Source organism: Macrobrachium rosenbergii, chromosome 14 (assembly GCF_040412425.1).
Source record: "Macrobrachium rosenbergii isolate ZJJX-2024 chromosome 14, ASM4041242v1, whole genome shotgun sequence".
Lineage (NCBI taxonomy): Eukaryota > Metazoa > Arthropoda > Malacostraca > Decapoda > Palaemonidae > Macrobrachium > Macrobrachium rosenbergii.
Genome location: NC_089754.1, coordinates 33,147,384 through 33,164,883, shown reverse-complemented (window position 1 = coordinate 33,164,883; position 17,500 = coordinate 33,147,384). Strand labels below are relative to the sequence as shown.

Here is a 17,500-nt window from a genome sequence, read left to right as displayed (position 1 = left end):
CACCTTCCAGTCATCAAACATACCAAATTGCAGTCCTCTAGCCTCAGTAGTTTTTATTTTATTTAAGGTTAAATTTAGCCATAATCGTGCATCTGGCAATGATATAGGACAGGCCACCACCGGGCTGTGGTTAAAGATTTCCTTGGGGCGCGGCTCATACACCAGTATACCGACACCACCAAAGTTTAGATTTATTTTCGGTGGTCTTGATTTTACGCTGTACAGAAAACTCGATTGCGGTGAAGAAACTTCGGCGCATATTTTACTTGTTGGATTATTGGCTTAGTATTTGGCATTTTCCTAGATACTCGTAATAGATGACAGAAAATTTGGTTTCACAATAAATATTGCATAATCATTTTTTTCTTTTTTATGACTTCAAGATTTCGCCTGCAGTTAGAGAGTCAATTTAAAACCTTAAGATGTACGTCAAAGTCATGTGCTCACAGTGGTTTATAAATATTCATTATTTGAATGTTGTTTAGACCCAACAACTACAGTATACTGCTGTTAAAACATAGCCTCGTATCATTTTGGTCTAATATTTAATTTCATGGAGATGAAGGAAATTATACGAGTCATTTACCTGAATGTTTTTATTAGCAAGTCTGTATAAAATAAATATCTGATATACATGTTGGTGTATATTACCATTTCTGATTTTAAAAAAAAATTAAATATGGTTTAGAGTTCAAGTGGCACTTGGTATGTTACAAAGCTCAAGCTGGAACTGCGTAAGTGCCCGAAGGAGCAACTGTTTGTTGTAGAGCTCCGTACAAGTTCGAGGGGGAGACATTAGAGGCAGCTTCGTCAGTAGGAACTTTGCCGATCTCAGCGTTGAGTCCGACAAACTGCTGGGAGGCGGCGCAGTCCACGTTGAACCACCAGTCGCAGACGAAGTACTGCTGGTTGAAGATGGTGCCGTTGGGGCAGAGGAAGGAGTCCTGGTGGCCGTCGAGCTGGCAGATGTGGAAGACCTGGCAGCCGGCTTCGTCAGCAGTGTCAGCGTAGTACCCTGGGAACTCCTGTTCGGCGCAGACGAAGCCGGTGTCTGGGACTGAAGCCAGGATTGGGTAATCTTCTCCAGGGACGCCTCCGCCAGGGATGTTTGCGGCCAAGGCGGCGATGGGGTCTTCTTCAGCTCCGGTTGCCTCTTCGGCAGGTGCGCCGTAGGAGTAGCCAGGTGCAGTTGGTGGCGTTGGGAGGTCGTAACCCGCCTGAGGATGGGCTGTGCTCAGAATAGCTGAAAAGGAAGTCATTGTTAAGTTTTCGTAATGTGGTTTCTGTCAGTGAGAGTCTGATGTAGATGTCTGCATTCTTAGGACCTATTAAAATATGTAAATCAGATAAAAGTAAACGTAATGTTTTTAGTTATATAATGATGGTGTAATAATTGTATAATAAAATCCTTTTGAATCAACGTGCCTTGTACAAAAGGCCATTATTTTTACCAACAATAGTTTGGGTGCTTTCAACAATTGTAACCTAAATTTGTAGATGATTTATCTGTTTTGCTTTACATTTTAAGTTGAGTAGTTCATATATTTCGGCTTAACATTAAAGAAAGTGTAATAATTTGCTGAATGATAAATTTTCGTAACGCGTTGTGATCACCTCATGTCACTGAATATCAATCAATCATCAATGATTCCAGAGGGAACCATTAGTTATTTATCATTACAAATTTATTATACGTTATAATCATCTCTTGGGGCAATATGATTTGATCATTAATTTCAGAAGAAAAATAAATCATTCAATCTTTCATTTTTGATGATTACAAAATCCATTTCGGAAAATTTACCCAAAGCAAGAATAGCGATAGACTTGGCGATCATCTTGACAGCGTCGACTGAACGAAACGAAGTGAAATGGAGGCTGAAGCAGCAGGTGTTTCGAGAGCGAGCTCTTAGCGTGAACTGTGATGCCCTGGACACCTTTTAGCCTCTTTATATACATCCTAATGGCCCGCGATGGTCATCTGGGTCAACCAAGGCCACCAAAGCACAGTCCAGTAGTCCAGTGCAGCCGTGGTGATTGGAAGGGGCAAGCGAGGTCAAGAGATTTGATGGGACTTTTAACGTCTGCGATCTTTTGGTCATTATGGACATTTTTTGGTATTTTGACTCTTTACGCTGAAGATTTTTTGGTTTTGTAAATGTTGTTATTTCTGAGATCTTGAAGAAAATTTCAGTGCTATCAGTGTCTTCGTTCCAGATCTGAATTACATTCTATTAGTATTTTATGTACTTTCAGATTACTTCCAGTACCCTTTTTCCAGGAGATCTGGACGACTATATTTTAATTATTTTTAAGTATTTTCAAATTACTCCCAGTGCCTTCTTTCCAGATCTGAACTACATTTTCTTTATTTTTATGTATTTTCAAATTACTTCCAGTATCCTTTTTCCAGAAGATCTGGACAACTGCATTTTGTTATTTTTAATAATTTTCAGCTTTTCATATTTGTTCTCTCTTGTTCATTTTGGCGTTTGAGATAATTTACAAATCTCAAGTTTTTTCTTTATAAGAGGTGGAACTACCTGCTTTGCGCATATAGTAATTTTCGTTATGCATTCACGTTTGTGCTGTCAGAATAATTGTTTGGAAACCTCTTCCTGAGTCTATTTTCCTTAATTATTACAGTCCTATATCCTTTTAAGAGGTATATCTATCTCTTTTTTGGACTTCCGTGTATCTTATAATTACTTATGAAAATTCATAATTTTCCTTAATAAGAATTTATTCATAAAATCTAGATTTAATGTGTCATTTAAGTATCTATGGTTTGTTTATATTTTTCAAAAAGTACCTCTCTGTATCACTATGTTTCCCACATTTATTTGTGAAATACTTTAATAGTATATATGGACTTTGGATTCAAACGTAGTTGCTCCTTAACTATAATCTTTTGTATATCAGCATTCTCTAAGCATACTGAAATGCCATCAGCAGTTTCTTCCACTTTCTGAAACCCAGAATCTATTTGCATCCGAATGCATTAAAGGTTCCTAATATGCATTGGATGCAAATACTATTTTCGTTAAAGTGGAAGAAAATGCTGATCCATTTCAGTATGCTTAGAGAATGCTGTTGGCAATTTAACACCTCCTACCAATACCTTAAAAAGATTAAGAGACAGAGAGGAGAGAGAGAGAGAGAGAGAGAGAGAGAGAGAGAGAGAGAGAGAGAGAGAGAGAGAGAGAAGAGGCTTTGCCTATATAACAACCCTCCTATAAAGAGGCAGTTTTTCAGGGGTACACAGAGCATCGAAACTGGAACAGGATTGAAATACTGGAAGTAGAAGTAAAAAGAATAGCAATTTGTTTTGTCGGGACTGCCATCATTACAAAGTCCAAGATACAAATGTCTCGACGTATGGAATGCTCTTATGAATAAGTCAGATTACATAATGGTCGTATGTGAGGTGTGTTTGTAGAGGTCATTATAACATACTAATGAGGTCAGGTGACTTTTCTTCAACTATTCTTCCACCTAAATAATTGCATGATGCTGTTTCTTTGAAATAATTGTCTTAAATCTTTATCAGGGGACATTTGCTTGCCGGGTTAGTGTGCCTACTTTCGAATTTGTTTTTTAAACAGAAAAGCATTGTGTTTATCTCTCTGTTTAATGAAATGTTTCTTTTATTTACGGAAAACCTTGCCTGCGCCCACGGGTTCTGAAACATTCAAAGATTGGCGATGTGTTCTCAGATGCCTCAGAACTTTTGTCGAAAGTGATTTGCAATTTTATTTAGAATCCTGTAATTTACCAACTGTCTTCTCGTGTTCGAAAGGAAAATTCCCTCCAGGTGTGATTTTAGTACATCTTTTATTTATTCATTTGTATATTTATATTATTCCTTGTGGAAACAGTAATTCAATTAAGTTCTTACCCCATGATGTCCTTTATGGTAAAAAGCCAGAGCTGACATGTTTCATTAAATAAATTTTCTCTCTCTCTCTCTCTCTCTCTCTCTCTCTCTCTCTCTCTCTAAAATCTCTCTTGCTATATATATATATATATATATATAATATATATATATATATATATATATATATATAACACAAACACATATAAATATATACTTCCTTTCCTTTTCACCAATATCTGGCCACCTTGTTCATTTTGTTTTTGGGCTGAAGTGTATCTAAATATTACACAAACACACATACGCATGTTAAAATTAATACGTTTCCCAAATTACAGGGTTGGCTTCAAGAAATGAAAGGACTATGTTCACTGGTGCATTCACTCTTAAACTGTCTTCAACGCAGACTTACTCTCTGTATGTTGGACATCCTTTCCAGTATCTCTTACACTCCATCTGTCCAATCATTTCTAGGTCTTCCATAATCTTTCCCCAGAAATATAAATATATATATATATATATATATATATATATATATATATATATATATATATATATATATGTATATATATATATATTTATATATATATATATATATATATATATATATATATATATATATTATTATATGGTTACATATATATATATATATATATATATATATATATATATATATATATATATATATATATATATTATGTATGTTTACATATACATATATATATATGTATATATATATATATATATATATATATATATATATATGTATGTATGTATTTTGTGCTGTGTGGCAAAACACCATAAGAATAATAATGACATAATGTTACTATGCATCGTATACCAGGGCAGATGTTTGATAGGATTTCAGATGTGGAAGCTGTGGTATTTGCTATGGAAGTTTGGGAAAGAGCTCCATGTGGTTTGTATCCACTTAGAAATATGATTGAATGTTAAGTTACAAGGTAAAAAATATTTTGAGGTTATATATTGTATAGGGAGATCTGTTGTAGACTTTTACATTTACATACTTGGACCTTGTGGTTATAAAGTACTTTTTTAAAGTTTTGAGCTTGAAGTTATGTGTATGATTTAGAAAAATGTTTGTAAAATTCATTAAGTTCGCTAAAAAAAAATAAAAAAAAAATAAATTATGCCCTTAGATGCAACATCGTAACAGAAAAAATGTTGTATTGGTGTCATTGAATTTAAAAATTAATGAAAATATAATAAAACAGAAACATCGAGCTTCATATTCTTTTATTTCATTCCCTGTTTCATAACCTATATAGAACAGGGTTATGGAAATAAATAATAGAATAATTTATGGGAAGATAAAACTGACATTTTCCCTGTGACGCTGATGTAAGCAGTTTGAAGCAGGAACTACTGAACCGCTTGAGGGAGCAGTTATTGAGGAACTCCGTAGGTGTTCGAGAGGGCGATGTCGGAGGCAGCTCCTACAGCGGCATCGTCAGTACCAGCGACCTTACCGATATCAGCGTTGAGGCTGACGAACTGCTGGGAGGCGGCGCAGTCCACGTTGAACACCAGTCGCAGACGAAGTACTGCTGGTTGAAGACGGTGCCGTTGGAGCAGAGGAAGGAGTCCTGGCGGCCGTCGAACTGGCAGGTGTGGAAGACCTGGCAGCTGGCTTCGTCAGCGACGTCAGCGTAGTATCCTGGGAAGTCTTGGTCGGCGCAGGAGAAGCCTGTGTCTGGGACTGAAGCCAGGATTGGGTAATCTTCTCCAGGGACTCCTCCTCCGGGGATGTTAGCGGCCAAGGTGGCGACTGAGTCTTCTTCAGCTCAAGCGGCGGAGCCGTTGAGGGTGGAAGCAGCTGCTTCCAGTTCAGGAGCGCCTTAGGAGTAACCTGGTGCTGGGGATGGCTCTGGGAGGTCGTAACCCACCTGAAGGTGGGCTGCGCCCAGAATTGCTGGAAGGAGAGAGTTGTTGAAAGGTTAAAATGTATTGTGGGCTGCAAGTCTGTTTATTTGTGTTCAAAGACTACCGGCTCATAACGATAAGTTTTTGCATAAGAGGTTTCACTAAATAAAGGTATAAAATAAATAGCTTTTAATTTTATTTATATGTTTGAATATATATAATATATATATATATATATATATATATATATATATATATATATATATATATATATATATATATATATATATATATATAAATGTGTATGTATATATACATATTGTGATATATACACATGCTGCTTATACAATTTTTTTTCACTGATGGTGTGCCGAAAGATCTCAACCATTTGTAAAGAACAAATGGACTTTGAAAAGTCCGAATGTTTGGCAGTCATAAAAGACAAAAGGGAATATTAATTATGAATTAATTAGTGATCATTTCCTTTGGACCGCAGTTATAGGGCTTTTTCGTAACAATCGTAGCTTACTTTCTCTTTTTCGAAGCTCAAGAACGAAAACAGTGGTATTACCTCTTCCATGAATAAATGATATCATCTAGGAAATTTTTCTTATATAATGACACAAACTGTGTAAATTCATATTTACAAAACAGAACGGTCCACTTTTCCATATCCTACCGAGAGCAAGAATGACAACAACATCGTTGCAGAAGCGACAGAATCAGGCGAGGGGAAGATTGCAGGTCTTTCAAGAATGCACTTCGAGCTTGGTCTGCAATGCCGGATTCCTTCTGCCTCTTGAATACCACTGGAGATGGGCATGAGGGTCAGCCAAGGCCGCTCTGATGTCCGAAAGAGGGTAGGACAGAGTAAGATGATACTCCTGTCTGTATGCAATTGGGGTGATGTGATTTATTCCGAGGCGTTTGTGCTAATTTGTTTCCATCGTAAGTGTTAAAGGAAGTTGTTTGGAATAACACATAACTAATTATATGACTGATTCACTGTTGTTTTAATGTTTGCTTTTGAATGCTGTAAGCTTAGACGTTTATTTACCTTTTTTATTTTTTTTTTAACATTTAGTCAAGATATTCTGTATAATCTGACCTTCACTGTTTTCCTGTTTTCATTCCTCTTTTTAGAGAGTTATTTAGAAGTTCTGTATTCTCGTAAATAAAATTCTTCGATACATTATTCAGGGATGATGAAAGATTGTGGTGTGATTTTTTTATCATATTTTTCTGTTTGTAAGCTGCCTATGCAGACTTGTGATACCTACTCTTGTATTCCTCAAGTGACATAACTAAATGTAAAGCCTTAATATAAATGTGTAGTTGGGAAAATAACCTTTAGTGGAGGATCACCCTCATTTATGTTGCTCTACATAAATGTGTGATGCGGTGTATTAGAATGAAGAGGGTGTACTTGAACAGTTTATGAGAATGAAGAGAGCGTATTTCTGAGAAAACTCTTTACACCATTTGCTTAAGAGATGTTACATGTCAGTGGTTATAACGTGACGCTATGGAAATGTCTAGTATCAAATCTACAGTTTATGAATTCATTAAGGAAAATATGAAATCAACAGTTTATGACTATATTAAGGAAAACTTGCATCAAGTGCAACAAATACTTCCGTATTTCCTTCTACGGTTGTAAATGATTGTACAAATTTCAGTAGGAGGAAATTATCCGTTTCAATCTAGGTTATTCACTCGAATAGGTCAGACCTTTTTTCTGTTACTTTGTTTTTGTTATTTTTTAGTTTTCTGTAAAAGAAAACTATCGTGCCGTCTTTGTCTGTCCGTCTGCAACTCATTTTGTCCCACTCAATCGAAAACAACAACTTTTTTCTGTCCGCCTTCAGATCTTAAAACTACAGAGGCTAGAGGACTGCAAATAGGGAGGTTGATCATCCACCCTCCAGTCATCAAACATACCAAATTGCATTCCTCTAGCCTCAGTAGTTTTTATTTTATTTAAGGTTAAATTTAGCCATAATCGTGCATCTGGCAATGATATAGGACAGGCCACCACCGTGCTGTGGTTAAAGATTCACTGGGGCGCGTCTCATACAGCAGTATATAGAGACCACCAAAGTTTAGATTTATTTTCGGTGGTCTTGATTTTACGCTGTACAGAAAACTCGATTGCGCTGAAGAGACTTCGGCGCATATTTTACTTGTTGGATTATTGGCTTAGTATTTAGCATTTTGATTTTTCCTAGATATTCGTAATAGATGACAGAAAATTTGGTTTCACAATCAGTATTGCATAATCATTTAGTTTTTGTTTTTTATGACTTCAAGATTTCGCTTGCGGTTAGACAGTCAATATAAAACCTTAAGAAGCACTTCAAAGCCATGTGCTCACAGTGGTTTATAAATATTCATTATTTGAAGGTATGCTGTTTAGGCCCAATAACTACAGTATACTGCTGTTAAAACATAGCCTCATATCATTTTGGTGTAATATTTAATTTCTAGGAGGTGAAGGGAATTATACGAGTCATTTACCTGATTGTTTTTATTAGCAAGTCTGTATAAAATAAATATCTGATATGCATATTGGTACATATTACCATTTCTGATTTGAAAAAAAAAATGAATATGGTCTAGAATTCAAGTGGCACTTGGTATGTTACAAAGTTCAAGCTGGAACTGCGTAAGTGCCCGAAGGAGCAGCTGTTTGTTGTGGAACTCCGTACAAGTTCGAGGGGGAGACATTAGAGGCAGCTTCGTCAGTAGGAACTTTGCCGATCTCAGCGTTGAGTCCGACGAACTGCTGGGAGGCGGCGCAGTCCACGTTGAACCACCAGTCGCAGACGAAGTACTGCTGGTTGAAGACGGTGCCGTTGGGGCAGAGGAAGGAGTCCTGGTGGCCGTCCAGCTGGCAGATGTGGAAGACCTGGCAGCCGGCTTCGTCAGCAGTGTCAGCATAGTACCCTGGGAACTCCTGTTCGGCGCAGACGAAGCCGGTGTCTGGGACTGAAGCCAGGATTGGGTAATCTTCTCCAGGGACGCCTCCGCCAGGGATGTTAGCGGCCAAGGCGGCGATGGGGTCTTCTTCAGCTTCGGCTGCCCCTTCGGCAGGTGAGCCGTAGGAGTAACCAGGTGCAGTTGGTGGCGTTGGGAGGTCGTAACCCGCCTGAGGATGGGCTGTGCTGAGAATAGCTGAAAAGGAAGTCATTGTTAAGTTTTCTTAATGTGGTTTCAGTCAGTGAGAGTGTCTGATGTAGATGTCTACATTCTTAGGACCTACTGAAATATGTAAATCAGATGAAAGTAAAAGTAATGTTTTTAATTATATAATGATGGTGTAATAATTAAATAAAATCCTTTGAATCAACCTGCCTTGTGAAAAGCCCATTACTTTTACCAACAATAATTTAAAAAACAATTGTAACCCAAATTTGTTGATGATTTATCTATATTGCTTTATATTTTAAGTTGAGTAGTTCATATATTTAGGCTTAACATTAAAGAAAGTGTAATAATTTGCTGAATGATAAATTTTCATAACGCGCTGCGATTACCTCATGTCACGGAATATGAATCGATCATCAATGATTTCAGAGGGAACCCTTAGTTATTTATCATTACAAATTTATTATACTTTATAATCATCTCTTTGGGGCAATATGATTCGATTATTAATTAATTTCAGAAGAAAATAAATCATTCACTCCTGTCATTTGTGATGATTACAAAACCCATTCTGGAAAATTACCCAAAGCAAGAATAGCGATAGACTTGGCGATCATCTTGACAGCGTCGACTGAACGAAACCAAGTGAAATGGAGGCTGAAGCAGGCAGGTGTTTCGAGAGCGAACTCTTAGCGTGAACTGTGATGCCCTGGACTCCTTTTAGCCATCTTTATATGCTTCCTAATGGCCAGGAGCGATGGTCATCTGGGTCAGCCAAGGCCACCAAACACAGTCCAGTAGTCCAGTCCAGCCGTGGTGATTGGAAGGGCAAGCGAGGTCAGAGATTTGATGGGATTTTTCACGTCTGCGATGTTTTGGTCATTACTGGACATTTTGTGGACATTGTAAATTTTGTCTCTTTACGCTGAAGATTTTTGGTTTTTTGAAAATGTTGTTATTTCTGAGATCTTGAAGAAAATTTCAATTACTATCAGTGTCTTCGTTCCAGATCTGAATTACATTTTTTTATGTACTTCAGATTACTTCCAGTACCTTTTCCAGAAGATCTGGACAACTACATTTTATTTATTTTTATGTATTTTCTAATTACCTCCAGTACCTTCTTTCCAGATCTGAACTACATTTTCTTTATTTTTATATATTTTCAAATTGCTTCCAGGATCCTTTTTCCAGAAGATCTGGACAACTTCATTTTGTTATTTTTAACAATTTTCAGCTTTTGACAGTGTTTGTTTCATATTTGTTCTCTCTTGTTCATTTTGGCAATTGAAATAATTTACAAATCTCAAGTTTTTTCTTTATAAGAAGGTGGAACTACCTACTTTGCGCATATAGTAATTTTCGTTATGCATTCTTTGTGCTGTCAGAATAATTGTTTGGAAACCTCTTCCTGAGTCTGTTTTCCTGAATTATTACAGTCCTATATCCTTTTTAAGAGGGTATATCTCTCTCCTTTTGGACTTCCATGTATTTTATAAGCCCTTATGAAAATTCATAATTTTCCTTAATAAGATTTTATTCATAAAATCTAGATTTAACGTGTCATTTGAATATCTATGGTTTGTTTATATTTTGCAAACAGTACCTCTCTGTATCACTATGTTTCCCCCATTTATTTGTGAAATACTTTAATAGTAATGTATGGATTTGGATTCAAACTTAGTTTCTCCTTAACTATAATCTTTTGTTTAACAGTGTTTACCTTTAAAATTCTGATATGCATTGGATGCAAATATTCTGGGTTTCCAGAAAGTGGAAAACTGCTGATGGCATTTGCATCCGAATGCATTTCCAAAATTCCTAATATAGATTACGAGATGCTAAATCAAGAGTGAGAGAGAAGAGAAATCTGAGTGTTTGACAGAGGAAAAGCAGTGCTGATGGCGTTTCAGGATGCTTAGAGAATATTACTAAATTTAACACCTCTTACCAATACCTTAAAAAGATTAGAGAGAGAGAGAGAGAGAGAGAGAGAGAGAGAGAGAGAGAGAGAGAGAGAGAGAGAGAAAAGGAGGCCAATGCCTGTAAATAACTCCTCCTGTAAAGAGGCATTTTTCAGGGATACACAGAGCATAAAACTGGAACAATTGAAATACTGGAAGTAAGTAAAAAAATAGCAATTTCCATCATGATCATTACTAAGTCCAAGATACAAATGTCTCGACATATGGAATGCTCTTATAAATAAGTCAGATTACATAGTGGTGATATGTGAGGCATGTTTGTAGAGTCATTATAACATACTAATGAGGTCAGGTGACTTTTTCTTCAACTGTTCTTCCACCTAAATAATTGCATGATGCTATTTCTTTGAATGTAATTGTCTTAAATCTTTATCAGGGGACATTTGCTTGCCTGGTTAGTTGTACTACTTTCAAAATTTGTTTTTAAATAGAAAAGCATTGTGTTTATCTCTGTATTAAATTAAATGTTTATATTATTTACAAAAACCTTGCTTGCACTCACTGGTTCTGAAACATTCAAAGATTGGTAATGTGTTCTCAGATGCCTCAGAACTTTTGTTGTGAAAGTGATTTGCAATTTAATTTAGTATCCTGTAATTTAACAACTGTCTTCTGTTCGAAAGGAAAATTCCCTCCAGGTGTGATTTTAGTAAATTTTTATTAGTCAGGTGTGGAAACAGTAATTCGAATTAAGCTTCCACCGAACATGATGTCCTTTTTATGGTAAAAAGCCAGAGCTGACTTGTTTCATTAAATAATCCTCTCTCTCTCTCTCTCTCTCTCTCTCTCTCTCTCTCTATCTCTATATATATATATATATATATATATATATATATATATATATATATATATATATACAAACACACACACATATAAATATATACACCAACATACCTTGTTAATTTTGTTTTGGGCCCATAAGTGTATATATACACAAACACACATACGCATGTTAAAATTTATATTTCTTACAGGGGTTTTTCAAGAAATGAAAGGACTATATATACTAAACTGTCTTCAACGCAGACTTGCTCCTCTGGGTGTTGGGATCCTTTCATATCTTACACTCCATATCATTTCTACATAATCTTTTCACCATATATATATATATATATATATATATATATATATATATATATATATATATACATATACATCCTTTCCATTTTCATATATTAATCTGAGCTGTGGTTTTATATATGAGCAGAAATATATAAAACCTTGTTCGTTTTGTTTTTGGCCATTCATGTAGTGTATCTAAATATTACACAATACACATACATATGTTAACATTAATCCGTTTATTACAGGGTTGGCTTCAAGAAATGAAACCCTATGAATTCACTGACGCATTCACATCGTAAACTGCCTGTTTGATACACAGACTTGCCTCTGTATGTTGGAGAAAGAGCTCCATTCCACTTAGAAATCTTTGAATGTTAAATGTCCAAGGTAAAAATATCTTGAGGTTATTATTGTATAGGGAGATCTTTGTAGACTTTTACATTTAATATTGGACCTTGTATATATAAAGTATTTTATATATTTGATAAGTTATTATATGATTTATAAAAAATGTTTGTAAAATATAATTATGTTAAAAAAATTTAATTATGCCTTCTGGATGCAACATCGTAACAAATAAAAATGTTGTGGTTGGTGTCAGTTGAATTTAAAAATTAATGAAAATATAATAAAATAGAAACATCGAGCTCTATATTCTTTTATTTCATTATCTGTTTCATAACCTATATAGAACAGGGTTATGGAAATAAATAATAGAATAATTTATGGAAGCTAAAACTGACATTTTCCCCTGTGACGCTGATGAAAGCAGTTTTTAGCAGGAACTCCATAACCGCTTGAAGGAGCAGTTACTTGAGGAACTCCGTAGGTGTTCGAGAGGGCGATGTCTGGAGGCAGCTCCTACTAGGGCATCGTCAGGTAACGACCTTTGCCGATGTCAGCGTTGAGGCTGACGAACTGCTGGGATGCGGCGCAGTCCATGTTGAACCACCAGTCGCAGACGAAGTACTGCTGGTTGAAGATGGTGCCGTTGGGGCAGAGGAAGGAGTCCTGTCGGCCGTCGAACTGGCAGATGTGGAAGACCTGGCAGCCGGCCTGTCAGCGACGTCAGCGTAGTACCCTGAGAACTCCTGGTCGGCGCAGACGAAGCCGGTGTCTGGGACTGAAGCCAGGATTGGGTAATCTTCTCCAGGGACTCCTCCTCCTGGGGACGTTAGCGGCCAAGGTGGCGACGTTGGAGTCTTCTTCAGGGCTTCTTGAGCTACGGCTGCCCAGTTGAGGAGGGGCGGTCGTAACCCACCTGAGGGTGGGCTGCGCCCAGAATTGCTGGAAGGAGAGAGGTGTTGAAAGGTTAAAATGTATTTTAGGCTGTGATTCTGTTTATTTGTGTTCACAGACTACCAGCTCATATCGATGAGATTTTGTATAAAAACTTTCACTAAATAAAGGTATAAAATAAATGGCTTTAATTTTATTTATATTTGTATGTTTGATATATATGTATATATATATATATATATATATATATATATATATATATATATATATATATATATATGTATACATACTGATATATACAATTTTTTTTTTTTTTTTTTCACTGATGGTGTGCTGAAAGATCTCAACCATTTGTAAGAACAAATGGACTTTGAAAAGTCCGAATGTTTGGCAGTCATAAAAGACAAAAGGAATATTAATTATGAATTAATTAGTGATCATTTCCTTTGGACCGCAGTTATGTGGCTTTTTTGCATAATAATCATAGCTTACTTTCTCCTTTTTCGAAGCTCAAGAACGAAAAACAATGATATTAACTATTTCATAAATAAATTATATCCTCTAGAAATTTTTCTTATATAATGACACAGACTGTTTAAATTGATATTTACAAAACAGAACGATCCACTTTTCCATATCCTACCGAGAGCAACAATGACAACAACAGACTTGACCACCATCGTTGCAGAAGCGACAGAATCAGGCGGGGGGAAGATTGCAGGTCTTTCAAGAATGCACTTCGAGCTTGGTCTGCACTGCCCAGAATTCCTTCTGCCTCTTGAATACCACTGGAGATGGGCATGAGGGTCAGCCAAGGCCGCTCTGATGTCCGAAAGAGAGTAGGGCAGAGGAAGGTTAATGGAAAATTTAAAAGGTCATGTCTTAAGATGATGCTCCTGACTGTATGCAATTGGGGTGATGTGATTTATCCTGGAGTTTTAGCTAATTTGTTTTCATCGTAAGTGTTAAAGGAAGTTGTTTGGAATAACACATATCTAATTATATATCTGTTGTTTTAATGTTTTGCTTCTGAATGCTAAAAGGCTTAGAGGTTTATTTACCTTTCTTATTTTTTTTTTTAACAGTTAGTCAAGATATTCTATATAACTTGAACTTCACTGTTTTCCTGTTTACATTCCTCTTTTAGAGAGTTATTTAGAAGTTCTATATTCTCGTAAATAAAATTCTTTGATACATTATTCAGGAATGATGAAAGATCGTGGTGTGATTTTTTTTTTGATATTTTTCTGTGTGTAAGCTGCCTATGCCGACTTGTGATAACTACTCTTGTATTCCTCAAGTGCATAACTAAATATAAAGTCTTAAATAAATGTGGTTGGGAATATAGCCTTTTGTTGGGGATCACCCTCATTTATGTTGCTCTACATAAATGTGTGATGCACAGTGTATTAGAATGAGTAGGGTGTACTTGTACAGTGTATGAGAATGAAGATAGTGTATTTCTAAGAAAAATCTTTACACATTTGCTTAAGAGATGTTACATGTCTGTGGTTATAGACGTGACGCTATGGAAATGTCTAGTATCAAATCTACAGTTTATGAATTCATTAAGGAAAATATGGAATCAACAGTTTATGACTTATATTAAGGAAAACTGAGCGTCAAGTGCAACAAATACTTCCGTATTTCCTTCTGTGGTTGTAAATGATTGTACAAATTTCATTATGTTTAGGAAATTATCCGTTTCAATCGAGGTTATTCACTTTGCCTGTGGTCAGACCTTTTTCTGTTATTTTGTTTTTATTTTTAGTTTTCTGTAAAAGAAAACTATTGTGCCAAATCTTTGTGTGTCCGTCTGCAGTTTATTTTGTCCGCACTCAATCAAAACAACAACTTTTTTCTGTCCGCCCTCAGATCTTAAAAACTACAGAGGCTAGAGGACTGCAAATTTGAGAGGTTGGTCATCCACCCTCCAATCATCAAACATACCAAATTGCATTCCTCTAGCCTCAGTAGTTTTTATTTGATCTAAGGTTAAATATAGCCATAATCGTGCATCTGGCAATGATATAGGACAGGCCACCACCGGGCTGTGGTTAAAGATTCATGAGGCGCGGCTCATACAGCATTATACCGTGACCACCAAAGTATAGATTTATTTTCGGTGGTCTTGATTTTACGCTATACAGAAAACTCGATTGCGCTGAAGAAACTTCGGCGTATTTTTTTACTTGTTGGATTATTGGTTTAGTATTTGGCATTTTCATTTTCCTAGATACTCGTAATAGATGACAGAAAATTTAATTTCTTAAATTAGTATACTTTATAATCATTGGAGATATCTGGATTGACAGAGTTTTCTCTGACAATCAATATTTCATGATTTTTTTTTTTACTTCAAGATTTCACCTGTCAGACAATAAATTTGAAACCTTAAGATAGTACGTCAAAGTCATGTGCTCACAGTGGCTTAAAAATTATTAATTATTTGAAGGTATGCTGTTTTAGACACTAACTATATACTGCTGTTAAAACATAACCTCATACATTTTGGTCTAATATTTAATTTCAGGAGTTGAAGGAAATTATACGAGTCATTTAACTGAATTGTTTTTATTAGTAAGTCTGTATAAAAATAAATATCTGATATACATATTGGTATATATTACCATTTCTGATTTAAAAAAAAATTAAATATGGTTTAGAATTCAAGTGGCACTTGGTATGTTACAAAGTTCAAGCTGGAACTGCGTAAGTGCCCGAAGGAGCAGCTGTTTGTTGTGGAGCTCCGTACAAGTTCGAGGGGGAGACATTAGAGGCAGCTTCGTCAGTAGGAACTTTGCCGATCTCAGCGTTGAGTCCGACGAACTGCTGGGAGGCGGCGCAGTCCACGTTGAACCACCAGTCGCAGACGAAGTACTGCTGGTTGAAGACGGTGCCGTTGGGGCAGAGGAAGGAGTCCTGGTGGCCGTCGAGCTGGCAGATGTGGAAGACCTGGCAGCCGGCTTCGTCAGCAGTGTCAGCGTAGTACCCTGGGAACTCCTGTTCGGCGCAGACGAAGCCGGTGTCTGGGACTGAGGCCAGGATTGGGTAATCTTCTCCAGGGACGCCTCCGCCGGGGATGTTAGCGGCCAAGGCGGCGATGGGGTCTTCTTCAGCTCCATTGCCCCTTCGGCAGGTGCGCCGTAGGAGCAACCAGGTGCAGTTGGTGGCGTTGGGAGGTCGTAACCCGCCTGAGGATGGGCTGTGCTCAGAATAGCTGAAAAGGAAGTCATTGTTAAGTTTTCGTAATGAGGTTTCAGTCAGTGAGATTGTCTGATGTAGATGTCTACATTCTTAGGACCTATTGAAATATGTAAATCAGATGAAAGTAAAAGTAATGTTTTTAATTATATAATGATGGTGTAATAATTAAATAAAATCCTTTTGAATCAACCTGCCTTGTACAAAAGGCCATTACTTTTACCAACAATAATTTGGGTGCTTTAAACAATTGTAACCTAAATTTGTTGATGATTTATCTATATTGCTTTATATTTTAAGTTCAGTAGTTCATATATTTCGGCTTAACATTAAAGAAAGTGTAATAATTTGCTGAATGATAAATTTTCATAACACGCTGCGATCACCTCATGTCACGGAATATGAATCGATCATCAATGATTTCAGAGGGAACCCTTAGTTATTTATCATTACAAATTTATTATACGTTATAATCATCTCTTGGGGCAATATGATTCGATTATTAATTAATTTCAGAAGAAAAATAAATCATTCATTCCTGTCATTTTTGATGATTACAAAATCCATTCTGGAAAACTTACCCAAAGCAAGAATAGCGATAGACTTGGCGATCATCTTGACAGCGTCGACTGAACGAAACGAATTGAAATGGAGGCTGAAGCAGCAGGTGTTTCGAGAGCGAGCTCTTAGCGTGAACTGTGATGCCCTGGACTCCTTTTAGCTTCTTTATATGCTTCCTAATGGCCAGCGATGGTCGTCTGGGTCAGCCAAGGCCACCACAACATAGTCCAGTAGTCCAGTCCAGCCGTGGTGATTGGAAGGGGCAAGCGAGGTCAGGAGATTTGATGGGATTTTTCACGTCTGCGATGTTTTGGTCATTACTTTGGACATTTTGTGGACATTGTGGGTATTTTGTCTCTGTACGCTGAAGACTTTTTGGTTTTTGAAAATGTTGTTATTTCTGAGATCTTGAAGAAAATTTCAATTACTATCAGTGTCTTCGTTCCAGATCTGAATTACATTTTTTTTATGTACTTCCAGCTTACTTCCAGTACCTTTTTCCAGAAGATCTGGACAACTACATTTGATTTATTCTTATGTA

At 36.5% G+C, this 17,500-nt stretch overlaps 2 protein-coding genes, 1 long non-coding RNA gene and 2 pseudogenes across 3 annotated transcripts in view; 1 reads left to right on the top strand and 4 right to left on the bottom strand.

Annotated features, from left to right (window-relative positions):
- Positions 1 to 17,500, top strand: part of LOC136845884 (uncharacterized) — a 315,993-nt gene that overhangs the window by 87,624 nt on the left and 210,869 nt on the right. The gene's annotated exons all lie outside the window — the stretch shown is intronic.
- LOC136845599 (uncharacterized) lies at positions 590 to 1,944 on the bottom strand. Its single transcript, XM_067115760.1, has 2 exons — positions 1,805 to 1,944; positions 590 to 1,243 (listed from the first exon to the last, which is right to left on the bottom strand). Exons 1-2 carry the CDS (start codon positions 1,836 to 1,838, stop codon positions 720 to 722), a joined length of 558 nt encoding a protein of 185 aa, XP_066971861.1. The 5' UTR covers positions 1,839 to 1,944; the 3' UTR covers positions 590 to 719.
- Positions 5,257 to 6,354, bottom strand: LOC136845636 (uncharacterized; annotated as a pseudogene).
- On the bottom strand, positions 8,277 to 9,618 carry LOC136845598 (uncharacterized). Its single transcript, XM_067115759.1, has 2 exons — positions 9,489 to 9,618; positions 8,277 to 8,932 (listed from the first exon to the last, which is right to left on the bottom strand). The coding sequence occupies exons 1-2, from the start codon at positions 9,520 to 9,522 to the stop codon at positions 8,409 to 8,411; spliced, it is 558 nt and encodes a 185-aa protein (XP_066971860.1). The 5' UTR covers positions 9,523 to 9,618; the 3' UTR covers positions 8,277 to 8,408.
- LOC136845597 (uncharacterized) lies at positions 15,770 to 17,089 on the bottom strand (annotated as a pseudogene).